The 13,212-nt window shown below is 42.6% G+C and overlaps 1 protein-coding gene across 12 annotated transcripts in view; it reads right to left on the bottom strand.

Annotated features, from left to right (window-relative positions):
* CACNA2D1 (calcium voltage-gated channel auxiliary subunit alpha2delta 1) overlaps window positions 1–13,212 on the bottom strand; it is a 1,459,114-nt gene that overhangs the window by 1,236,729 nt on the left and 209,173 nt on the right. For all 12 annotated transcript variants that reach the window (XM_069228696.1, XM_069228697.1, XM_069228694.1 and 9 more), the window contains exon 2: window positions 8,950–9,031. In XM_069228696.1, coding sequence (XP_069084797.1) covers window positions 8,950–9,031 — 82 coding nt within the window. The remainder of the gene's footprint in view (window positions 1–8,949; window positions 9,032–13,212) is intronic.

The raw sequence follows: 13,212 nt of genomic DNA on the forward strand, positions 1-13,212 counted from the left end.
GGCATTCCCTCCTGGCAGCATAGCAGGCAGCAGGCCAACACAGCAAAGCAAATAGCAAAGTGTCAATCCCACCTGGCAGTGCAGCTCCTCTTCTTGGCAGATTCTCTTCAGGACCCAAAAGTGAAATGATTTGGTGGGGTCCAATACTTATACTCAAATGTACATTTGAAGCGGGAGGGACTCCAAAAGAGGCCTTTGAAGATTACAAGGTCCCTGGCCTTCCTTCTCTGGCTCCAGACACTCTACATGGGGGGTATGCAGCCCTTTTGTGGAGAAGGGCACAGCCCTCTTCAGGTGTATGTGTCAACTCCTCTCTCACATTTATCCTAGGAAGACCAATCAGCCTGATGATGGGCCATCAGGATGCAAATGTTACACACAAGCTCCCTTTGAGTGTGACTGTCTAGAGGCAATGCAAAGCCCAACTGTCATCTATCCAAGATGTGATTCAGAGACAGACATAGGCACAGGATGGGTAAAGTAATGAAAATCCCAACTTTCTAAAAGTGGCATTTTTAGACCTGTAATTAAAAAAACAACTGTACTAAAAGATGTGTTTTTAAATTGTAAGTCCAGAGACACCAAACTCCAAGTTTCTATCTGATTCCAATGGGAAATTACAATTTAGGGGTGTTTGAAGGTATTCCCCATGCTAGCCTAGGGGAGCGATATGCCTTACAGTACAGAAAAATGTTTTAAGTAGTTTTTCACTCCCTGGACCTGTTAAACTTAAAAATACATGTCCAGCTCTTCAAATCACTGCACCCTAGCCTTAAGGCTGATGAGGGCCTACTTTAGGGGTGATGTATGTGTTATAAAAATGAAGGTTTGGGCCTGGCAAGTGGGTGCCCTTTCCAAGTTGAAATTGCAGTTTAAAACTGCATTACCATGCTCTGTAGAGGCAAGCCTCAGACACATTTATGGGCTACTGTAATAGGTGGCACAATCAGTGCTACAGGTCCATTAGTAGCACTTAATTTACAGGCCCTTGGCACATATAGGGCACTTTACTAGGGACTGACAAGTAAATTAAATATGCCAATTGTGGATAAGCCAATGTCACCATATTTAGAGTACAGAGCACCTGCATATTAGCATTGGTCAGCAGTGGTGAAGTGCCCAGAATGCTATATCCAGTAAAACACAAATCTGAAAAACAAGAGGTAAGTTGCAAAACATTAGGGGAAAGCACACCGAGAATGCCGAGTGTACCCTCCCACGTCCTTAGCCCTTTTTTTTTATTTCAAGGGCAACTAGCGCTTAAAACTTCATAACTTATTTCTATAATAGGTTCTAGGGCAAACTTGCATCCTTTTTTCTCACATGTTGGGGATTGTAAAGGTACATTGGATTTGTTGATTCCACTGCAAGCAACTGAGAAAAAACCCAAAATGTAGCAAAAATGTAAGGGCCTGATATAGAACTCGGCTGACGGGTTACTCCATCACAACAGTGACAGATATCCTGTCCACTGACATCTAAATCCCATTGAATATAATGGGATTTAGATGTCAGCAAAAGGGATTAAACCATCCACCGAAATCTAAATCAGGCCCTAAGACTTTTTGGGAATCTTTGAAAAGTGAGCTGTGAAAGAAAGTATGTTTTTTTTTAAATTAGAAGCACGTCAACTAAAGGTTTACTGTACTAATGTCACCCTCCTCTCAGCTTTAAAGAAACAAGGAGAGAGATAAAAAAAAAAAATCCCATAGTTATTTTCAATTTTGTAAGTGTTAGTCAATTCTTTGGGTGGAATATGGTGTGAAACCCAAGGTTGAACCCAGGAAAGCTATCCATTTCTTAAAGGTAGATTACATTTGGTCATCTGTGTAGATCGTTCAAGGTTTATTGAAATAAAATAAATAATAAAATTATTAGGAAAAAATAGAAATAAGTGTTATGCTATTTCAAAAAATTGATAAGTCCAAATACCCTGAACGGTATCTTGGTGCTAATACGGAGGGGTGGAAAGGAAAAGAAGACTGGGGAAAACAGGATTAATAAGACTGCAAGAAATCATGGTTTATGTTTCTCACAGTGCAACAATAGTGGTTATTTAGCCAATTCTAAATGTGGGGGTACCCATAGTATCATGTGATTCAGAGGGCATTTTGAAAAATGACTTCTTTTTTTAACACTGGCTCACATTTAGAAGGCAAATACGGAGAGAAATTCAACTGTTAATAAAATGTTATGCTAATCTATGTTCCCACACTTCTCCCAATAAAAATTGTAGCCCACCCCAGGGTGTGGGCCTATAGCCTACAATGGGAAAGGCCCCAAAACAGCCCAAGAAAACATGATGATGTTCGCTGCAGTTTTTGGTCCTGGATTTGCCATGCACCAAGAGAAACTTGCCAGCCCTATACATTTCTGAAACTTAGATCCCAGGGGAGTCCATGATGGTGTAACGTGCATGGATATCACAATGTTTTCTTGCCCAGAATGTCCTACAAACTTTAAACTTTGCTTAAAATCACTAATTTGTCTTACATTTCTGTGAGCGTGAGTTATGGAATCTATGAGGATGCACAAAATTCCTACCACTGAGTGTTCTCAATCTTCTTCTGATAAAAACCGTACTCCACTTGTGTGGGTGGGCTTTTTGCCGTAAGAGTACCTGGTCAAAGCTTTGACCATGTGAGGTCAATGTGGTATCAATGAGGTCATCACATTGTTGCAGTTGTGTCTTCTCGAATGATGTGAGTGAGGCCTACCTACACATGGTAGGAAGTGTTGCAATAGGAAGAAGTGTTGGAACAAAGGGTGGTAATACTTGGGTCACGGGCTGGAAAAGACCTATGTTTTTGACACAAACATAGGGGAAAAATAGTCTTTGTTGTCCAATACTTTGGCCTTCACATTCCATTAGTGGGTGGAACCTGGGTCAAGGATTGCACTCCTGCAGCCATTGTCAAGCAAGGATCTACTAACAGGAGGTACCATTGGAAATGAGACAGTCTCCCCTTTCCAACTGTTCCTCTCCTGTGGTTAACAGTGGACTGGGAGCTGAAGTATGGCCTGAGTACCACTCACAATGAAAGCATTGGGACACTAAAAGCTACTACCCCTTAACCTTTCAGTCTTTCATGATGTGCTGGCTGTCTCAGAGACTTAAAAAACACACAATCGAAGGCAGAGTAGGAAGCTCTTCTCTTGCAGCTTGAGATTTCTAACAAAGCATAAAATATTCTGCCTGCAGTGAAAGGACAAGATGTCCATGTCCTCCACACCTCATAGGAAGTTCAGAGGATGTGAACATGTTGTCCCCCACACTATGTGGGTTATTTACATTTGATTCAAAAACTAAATAGTGGCCTGAATGAAAGTTTGCTGTACTTACAACAACCTTTGCATCAAAGTTAAATACTGATACAAAATTACTAAGTATTAGTTCAGAGGCAGAATCTTGTAATGAACACACTATTCCACCATGACCAATGCATGTTTATCTGGGGCAGAACCACCACCCACAATGTACAACAGATAACGTGTCTTGCAAGGTTTGTAGCAGCATTATGCACTTGAAATCACTGACATCAAAAAGATATGTGACATCAGGGGTGAGAGTATATCTTCCATGCATTCAGGCTGATGGAATCTGGTCCCATGTTTCTGGGATGAATCAAATTGCTATATTGCTACTTCACAGCAATGGTGAGAATAGCAAAGCTAATACCGATGCTGTAAGGTTGAGAGATTGAAAGAGGTCTGGGGTAAGAATGCCCATTTTTACTTTGGATGTTTGCATTGGTGATACAGATACTAGGCATAGAGTTATGGAATTTACTGCAGGATTCGAGAAACAGTGGTGGGTGAATCCACTCATGCAGTGATAATGTATGTGGAAGATGTTTCATTTATCTGAACCAGTCGCCATGCTTACATACCTGTCAGAATTAGACCTCTTTTGGCAGGTGTCCGGGCTGCAGATTAACCAGGAGTAGAGTAAGTTGATCACCATAGGGAGTGGGGCTGACTTCAATGCCCAGAGAGGAATACTCTGAAATGGAGCTATGATGGCTATGGGGAGGGACTTGGGGTAGGGTCTGGAGAAGGGACTGTTAACATGAGGTGAGCAACAGAGGTACTGATAGAGGAAATCAACACATGTTTATCTTTTTTTGATCATTCTAGAGGCAGCAGGATGGCAACAACAGTTACTGTTAAAGTGCAGGGGGGGCTTTACATTTTAGTTTGTCTTGAAGGGTAACACCGTTAAGTCACGTGTGGGAACTCGGAATGTAACGGGACTGAATGATGCGAAAAAGAGAGGTACAGTAGTTGTAGTTGAGGCTGTTTTGATATGCTTGTAGAAAATACATATTCGGTATACGGAGAAACATTTATTATACAGCTTGGGATACGATGTGTTAGTCAGTACTACATAGGAGACTACTACTAGATGGATGGCCATATTAGCTAAGAGATATATTATAAGATTAAACATAAATCTTCGGATAAAATAGGTTGTTGGGCTATTAGAGAAATGCATTCTGAAAAAGTAAAATTAATCATTTGTTTATGGCTCTGTTTTAGATGATCATTTGGGGTTTGCCTATGTGACAGTGGAATTGGCACATTAGCATGCCCCTATTGTATTTTGTGGTGATCTAAACTGCAACTTGTCTTTAGATTGCAATGCTTCGTATAACATCCAGAAAGCTAAAACTTTTAGGGTAATTACAGATTTGCAGAAAACACTGGGTATTGTTGATATCTTGGCCGAATTAAAAAATCAGTTTAATCACAAGTACATAAGAAACATACAGGGCAAACTATTTCTTAAATCTCTGTGTCTTTTAAAGGGTACGTAAATTATAAACTATCCCAGAGTATCATTGGATCATAATCTCTTGCTATTGGATATTGAGATACAATGTCTGCCTAGTATAAAAAAGCATTGGACGTTCAAGAAAGCTTTGTTATTAGATGCAGGCTACATAGATCATATGACACAATGGATCCCAGAATTCTTTTCATTTGGAACTGGGATAGTGCCCCAATTGAAATTGTTTGTGATATGTTTAAGGCTGGTATTGGGGGAGGGGGGACTATGAGTTATTCGATAAAAAGTGAAAAATGTCAAGAACACTCTCTCCAGGATCTGCAAATGAAGTAGGTCAGTCTAAAAAAACTGCACTCAGATGTGGAAGGTAATAATAGAGAGGGTGACAGAATATTGCAGCGTATTGCATTGGTTAAGGCACAGATGTGTAGTTTTTTGCATACAAAGGGCAGCCCCCAGGTATAATATACAGAGGGAAAATAATTATGAATATAGCAATAGTATTGGGAGAGTTATAACCCAGTTTTAATATTGTAAACTTTCTTATGAAAGGGAAAGCTGGGACAAACACAGAGTCTTATAGACCAATCTCATTGATCAATAGTGATGTAAAGATTTATTCTACTATTACCACCCATATGAACAGGGCTATTGCGAGGTTAGTTTCACCATGTCAACATGGATTTGTGCCCAGGAGGGGAACAGTGAATCATATTAGTCGGGTTATTGCTTCATTTGATGCTGCAGAGGTTTATGGATCCTGCTTCATGCAGAAAAGGCCTTTGATAGAGTGTCTACTGCAAGAATGTTAAATTCATGACATTAAGGATGGTCTAAAAGGAAATGGCAAAGAGTAGTTGGTATGATAAAGGTTGTCAGATACAAATATTATACTCCTATATGGGAATCTCCCTTGTTTCTATCAATATGTAAAGAGAGGAGCTGTGAAAAATGAAAACACGCTGGGATTAATAAAGTAGGGCAGTGGTTCCCAACCTTTTGACTTCTGTGGACCCCCATTTTATCAATTCTAGAACCCGGGGACCCCTACTGAATCATGATTGGAAACCAGGGTCCCCCCGACTGAGTCATTACTGAAAGCTGGGGACCTAATTTGTTAAAATTATTAAATTTTCTAAGTAATCGCGGACCCCCTGAGGAGGCTCCACGGACCCCCAGGGGTCCCCGGACCACAGGTTGGGAACCACTGAAGTAGGGGGTATAGTTAAAGAATGATGTGAATGTTCTTTTTAGATTCTTCAAGACACATTTTGGCTGGCGAAACATGATTTTTGGGGATACAGGAGTATCTTCAGTTCAGGCACTTTTTTCAGACACTACGGCCCTCATTATGACCCTGGCAGTATATGGACCGCCAGGGCCGCGGGGCAGTCTCACCGCTGCGGGACCGATGGGTCAGACCTCAATATTACGACTGCAGCAGTTTGGCCACTGCCAAACTGCTGCATCCCTGCCCATCCCACCGCTTTACCGTGGCCAGCCGGGCTAGAGGTTTCCACCTTCAGCCCGCTGGGAGTTGGATAACCGCTGAGGTTACAATGACTAGGGACACCGCCAGCATTTTCCTGGTGGTCTCACCACTACAAAATGCTATGAGAAAGGTATCCTGACGATAGGAACTTTTATTCCTGTCACCAGATACCCCCCAATTACCTCTGCACACACGCACGCATGCACCCACACACCCACAATCACACACAGACACCCCCCCCACTCACACACGCACTCACAACATTCACCTCCATAGACACGCATACATATTCATACACATCACACACACACATGCATACCACTCTCCATCCCCCCACCCCCTCCCTTGAACTACATACATACACAACCCCCACCCCCTAACTCATCTTCACACAACCACACCTCCACCCCCAATCGTACCTCACTGCACGCACACACACACACCATATACACATACAAACATACATGCACCTGCATGCACTCACACCCCCTTACACATTCACCCATACACAGACCCCCACCCCTGTCCACATGCATACACAGACACATCACCACATTTACACACAGACACACACAATCGCTCCACATCACTCCCCCCCACATTCATGACACGCATACACACACTCACAAATAGCCATTCACACACCCCACTCCCCTCCCCTTGCGGACGAAACTTACCTCATCCGGCGAGATGCTCCTCCGTGAGGGGATGCAACCCGGTACTCCCACCGCTGGCACCTCCATGCCAGAAAAAGACTGCCATACAAAATTACTAGTCGTAATTCTGTGAGCAGTCTTTATCTGGCGTGGCTCTGTCGGCGGTGGGACCGCCTAAGCGCCACCGACTGCTGTAGTGAATGCCACCGGCAGATATCCAGTGCCAGTCATAAAGCAGCGGTCGGAAGACCGCCAGCACTGTCTTCTGACGGCCACAGCTGCAGTAGTCTTCAGGAAAGAAAGCTGCAGTCATATGAGGGCCTTAGATCAGAAGTATAATTTTACTTGATTCAGTTCATGCTCTCCAAGAAGGTCCTCACTTTGGGGAAATTGTGTTCTCTATTTTTGAAATTAGAGGCTGATGACCATGAGGCATTGACAGCGAAGTGGACAGACAAAGTGAATAGTGATGTAGGGACTCCCCTTTTTCGAGAGTCCATAGCTATGGTTCAGAAAGCTTTGCTATCTGCTAGGTTGAAAACACAACATTTGAAAAACGATTTTTGGCCACTATACTCATAATGTACTCCTGTGGTTTTGAACTAAAATTAGGGAATTTCTGTCTACTATTACTGGGGCTCAGATTAGCCTAATGGCTCAATTCTGCCCCCACCCCACTCTTCGTTTAATGGATGGCACATTAGCTTGCCTGCTATCATACTGGATTTAGTTTGTTTAAATGTAAGAGAAGAAGGACCAAGAATTTAGGTCTCAAAATGTGGAGTCCTCTTGCGAATTGTGAAGCCCAATTAGGGGGTTCAGGAAAGGGGACATCAAATAAATATTGGTGGTCGATACCATCTTAGCAAGGCTAGATATCTTGGGGGGGTTGGCGAATCGTAACTGAAAAGAATCCGCTAGTGTTGCTGCGCTTTTATTATGATGATGTCACCATGTAAGTTTTATGAACTTGCTTATGATTGGATATGAATTTGTTCCTACTCCAGAAAATAGAAATTTATAAAAACATAAAAAGAAATAATCTGTTAGCTTCACTAGCTAAGTGTAAAAAAAAAAAAACTATCTTCGACTTCATGCAAAAAAGCAGGGTTGTCTAGGGTATCTTTTAGTTCTTTTCTGTTTCCCTCATGTAGAAAGGCACTTTGCTTGTGCTAGAAAAAATAGCTAAAATTTGTATTTTGCTTCTTGCAATGTGCAGGTACCTTGTTCATGACATGCTTCCTGTTCTGTTGCCAGAATGCTCTTTGTTTCGCTGAAATTGCATAACCGATTTATATATTGTAACTTTGCCCTTGTTATTGCTTATGATTTACCACAAATAAAAACAATATGCTTATGGTTATTGCTAAATAGCGCTTACATTTTTTATTTTAAATGTCAAAAAACTTAGGGCCATATGTACAAACACTTTTTCCCATAGACACAGAATGGGGAAAAACCTTTGCTACATCTGGCCCTTAGTGAATTGACAGGAAAAATAGCTTGAGTATTAAAAAAGTACAAAAAGTCTATCCATAAATTGCATATATATTTCGCTAACAATTGCAATTATTCAATGACTGGATTATCTTGGGGAATGATATACGATGTGTAAGTAGGAATGAGAAACCGGTTTCTTTAAATGCAGAACAAATTCTTCAATGTCAATCCCTCTCTACAATTCCCTTGTGAATGCAATTTGATTCAGAGCATGACAGCAGTGCATAGTTGGGTCTACAGTTCGAAAGTAGCAGTTGAAGGCTCACTGATTTTATGAAGGGAGACTTCCAAACCTAAAAATAGCTCTCTGCTAAATGCATCATGGCATCATGTCTATTTCCTCGTGGAAAATGATTTGTCACAAAAAACGGATGAAACATTTTTTTTACTGTATACCAAATGTACATATGTGATATACGTGTGCTAAGTAAACACAGACGCTAATAAAGCATAACCAGTAGACAAATATAATTGTAACTTCCTAGCCCATGAAATTGCAAATGTATACTTACATCTGCAAGCTGCTTCACCCCACTTGCTTTACTTGCCAGTGATATGAGGTCTTCCTGCATTTTATCTACCCACGTCTTTATCCTAAGGAGATAAAAGAAAGAGGGAGATGTCTAATCAGCTACAGTACAAATATCAGAAGCACAGATGCTGTGGGACAGATCACCCATGTGGCACATTATGACTGAAGTGTCTTTCGATTTCTTTGGACTCTAAAGTTTAGACATGCACACTCTTATACCATCTGCCTCCTGGGCATATTATCAGGCTTGCTTTTCGGAAACAAGAATTCAAATAAGCTGCTAAGTGAACAAAAGGAGAACATTCACGCCGGCTTGATTGTGAACAAGTGCATTTTTACCGTAAAATACTACTTAACATGCGATTTGTGGGATCATCAAACAAAGGGTCACACATTTTCACACAGAATAATTTTGCCAAAAGAAACATAATCGATTGTTTTTGTTTCTATTACTTAGAGTAGGCACACATTCATACAGTCGGACAAGCACTGGCAAAGATAATAGGTCTGGTTTTATGTGTTAGCCTTTTGACTTTGTTTTTGTCATGAGTTTAGTAAATTGCTGGGATTTAGTCAATCAAAAATCAGGCATTGGTTGAAAACAAAAATCTAATTTTATCTCAAAAGCACTCATTGCCGTTTAAGACCCTGACACTGAAGGGAACTACTTTGTTGTGGATGTGCTTATTCTGAAATGATCATTACTCATAGTGATTTTAACCAAAGGTTAAAATGGACTGACCAACTGCCCCATGCTGTGGCATTAGCGGAGGAAGACAAATGTTAATAACGCCTTAGGAACTTTGCTGGCATAAACCATACCCACTGGGACTACATCACCTATAATCCTTTGCCTCCGAGAGGAAGCGGGGCTGCGAGAGATAAATGTTATTTAGCAAGCTCTGTCCTCCTGCAAGCAGGACGTGTGAGGAACTTTGCTGGCATACATCATGCCCACTGGGACTACATCATCTATAATCCTTTGTCCCACACAGGAGGGGCCACGGGGGAAGCACTATTTACCGTGCTCTGCCCTCCTGGAAGTGGGACGCCTGAGGAATTGTGCTGGCATACACCATACCCACTGAGATTACATCACCTATAATCCTTTGCCCCAGAGAGGAGGAGGGGCCATGGGAGGAACCACTATTTAGTGTGTGCTACCTTTCCGTAAACTGGATGCCTGAGGATCCTTGCTGGCATACACCATTCCAGCTGGGACTACATCACCTATAATCCCTTGACCCAGAGAGGAGGAGGGCTGTAGTGGGAAGTGCTATTTAGTTTGCTCTGCCTCTCCGAAGGGGACACCTGAGGAACTTTGCTGCATACACCATACCCACTGGGACTACATCACCTACAATCCTTTGCCTGAGAGATGAGGCGGGGCCACTGGAGGAAGCACTAATTAGAGTGCTCTGCCCTGCCACAAACAGCACACCTAAGGAACTTTGCTGACATACACTACACCCGCTGGGACTAAATCACCTATAATCATTTGCCCCAGAGTGGTGGAGCAGCTTGGGGGGAAATGCTATTTACCATGCTCTGCCCTTCCACAAGTGGGACACCTGAGGGACTCTGTTGGCATACACCATGCCCACTGGACTGCATCACCTCTAATCCTTTGCCCCAAAAAGGAGGTGGGACTGAGGGAGGAAGCGCTATTTAGTGCATGCTGCCCTCCCTCGTGCAGGTTGTGCCATGTGAAGACTGGGCCAAGAGCGGACCGCCTTACACCTGTCCATTGCCGACCAAGGCTGGCCTGGGCCACCCCCCCGGCACCTCTTAAGCTCATCTTGTGAGCCATCTGATATTTTTGACTAATGTGGCCTAAAGCCTATATATGTTTCCATTTACCAGCGCTACTAAATACCCTGAGAGCTCCAGGCTTGCTACCCTCCCCTGCTGTATTTTGCAAAGATACCGATTGCAGCTAATCCTCCAAGCACATAGGCGCTGTAGGTCAACAAATTGTAGCTAAGACAAACATGTTGCTATTTTTGCTGTGTTCCTACACTGTTGTTGCCCAAAGGGGTATACCAAAGGCCACTCTATTGCGTTATTGCCAACACAAAGGTATTGTAGGCCAAGAAACTCCAATGCTGCAAATTAGTTGCCTATTGCTGCTATACTCCTAGACTGTTGCCACTTCTTGGGGTAGAACAAGGGTTTTCATTATTTATTTATTACTCCATCCAACTTATCCTCTAGCTAAGGTATTACTGTATAACCCCCTAAATCACTATCCAATTAATAAAAAATAAAAAAATGGGACACTAATTAGAACCAGAAACAAAAATGGGAAAAAAGAAAGTCTAGTGAAAATCACTCAAGTAAGCCCATAAATAAGAAAGTAACTGGACCAGCTTCAAATAACTGCACTTTGTGAGACATTGATGACCTCATTGAGTAAGTAGAGCAAATTTTATTCCCCGATGTCCCAGGTCTGCAGGTACATTAGCAAAAACCCCAAAGTAGGTCCACTATGTAACAAACAGGGATCCAAAAACAAATCCTCGAAGCTCAATGAATCCCCTGTTTCCTGTAAACAGACACCCACTTCTGAGGCCAATACTTCTTTAGCTCCCCAAACCCAACCTCACCCAGAACCCTGTTTCCTGCTAGAACCTACGATACTCTTTGTTTCTCGCCCATGGCACCATGTGATGAACCAAACATGGAGCCCAGCTGGAGAGCACCTAACAACATGCAGTTAGCAGCGCCAGTCGAGTTCAGGGACCAACTAAAAGATCTATGGGAAACTCTCAACAATATGAGGGCAGAGATTTCAGATCTAAGAATTAAGGTGTACACATTGACCGAGCACTATCCTCGCTATTTCACGCTCACTATGCCTATGAGCTATTCTTTTTTTTGGGACGGCGAGGGCGGGATATGGGATAGATTCAAGTCGCCTGCAACCCTTTAAGGATATCACTTCTCATCCTGACTTCCCATCGAAAATGCTGCCCCATGGGAAGCAAAGGGACTCAACTCTGGGCCCCATCCATTACGACCGCAGAAACAGCTGTGAGCCTCTTCAGCATTCTAACACTCATGGAAGACCTGTGGCTTCTACATATAATGAGGGCACCTTGACTGGCCATGGGGAACCATATCAGGAGAACTGCATAAGAACCACAAACCCACTGTCCTACTCAGTACTTTTTCACTCTTGCCAAGACCCCTTGTGGCTCATAATTTTAAGACTTCTGCCTGCACCCTTACCCCAACTTCATCTGCAAACCAAACCATTAACAACCAGTAAGTGACATAGCACAGGGGAGGACATAGGTAGTGACATTTCCCTATGCAACAGGAAAGTGTACTTAACAGAGGTTCCCACAAGAAGACTGGGATATTTTTATAAAACAAGTGAAAACCGCTCCCATGGGTCAAGAGGGATCAAGAGTAGGTATTTCCAAAGAAACAATGATTTTCCAACGAAACAAAATTCCCTTGTATAACACTTGAGTTTAAGTGTTATAAGAGGGACCTTTGTTTCTTTCGAAATACAAGAAGACTGGGAGGCCTTTTTCAGAAAAGGAGATGTCCTCGTGTTTCAGGAAAACTGGGAAGTAGTGCCAACTCACAAGCAAGGCTTCAAAACTTACATTGTTTCAGCCGTAAGGATCCAGGCTGGCAGACCATCTTAGGGCTTGCTACATGGGTCAGCATGTCGGGCAAAACAACTAGCTAGATATACTTGGCTTAGAATTCTTATCATGGAATGGGAAAATACTCTTCCTGTACAACGTGTACAACAGAATCCCAGTAAAGTCGACTGCATCCCAGGTTTTATCCCTACTGAGAGACTGTATAGAAAGGACAAGCAACACAGCTGCTCTTATCATGGTAGGGGACTTCAACGCAAGCTTTGAGGCTTCAACACTTCTAAGTGGCATTGTGTGTGATGAAGACCAATTGAAGGGTAATCCACAACCAAAGTATCCTTGCATACTGACCATGGCTGAGGTAGATCTGCAGATGATAGACGTTCCCTATGTTGCCACCTGGTCGAACAGCCTTAGATACATCAAGTCAGCCTACCTTTTAGGACTACTTACCAGAGTAATATTGACTATATACTCTTGGAACTACATTCCTAGTCTAATCTTATCAGTATGGAAGTGATACAGTGCTATGAAAGCAATCACTATCCCCTGTTACTCACCCTCTGGGGAAAACCTGAACCTCCAGGTTGTCGATCCGAACTGCCCCTGGGGGACTTAACTGTTAC

This window comes from Pleurodeles waltl, chromosome 4_1, assembly GCF_031143425.1.
Source record: "Pleurodeles waltl isolate 20211129_DDA chromosome 4_1, aPleWal1.hap1.20221129, whole genome shotgun sequence".
In the NCBI taxonomy this organism is placed as follows: domain Eukaryota; kingdom Metazoa; phylum Chordata; class Amphibia; order Caudata; family Salamandridae; genus Pleurodeles; species Pleurodeles waltl.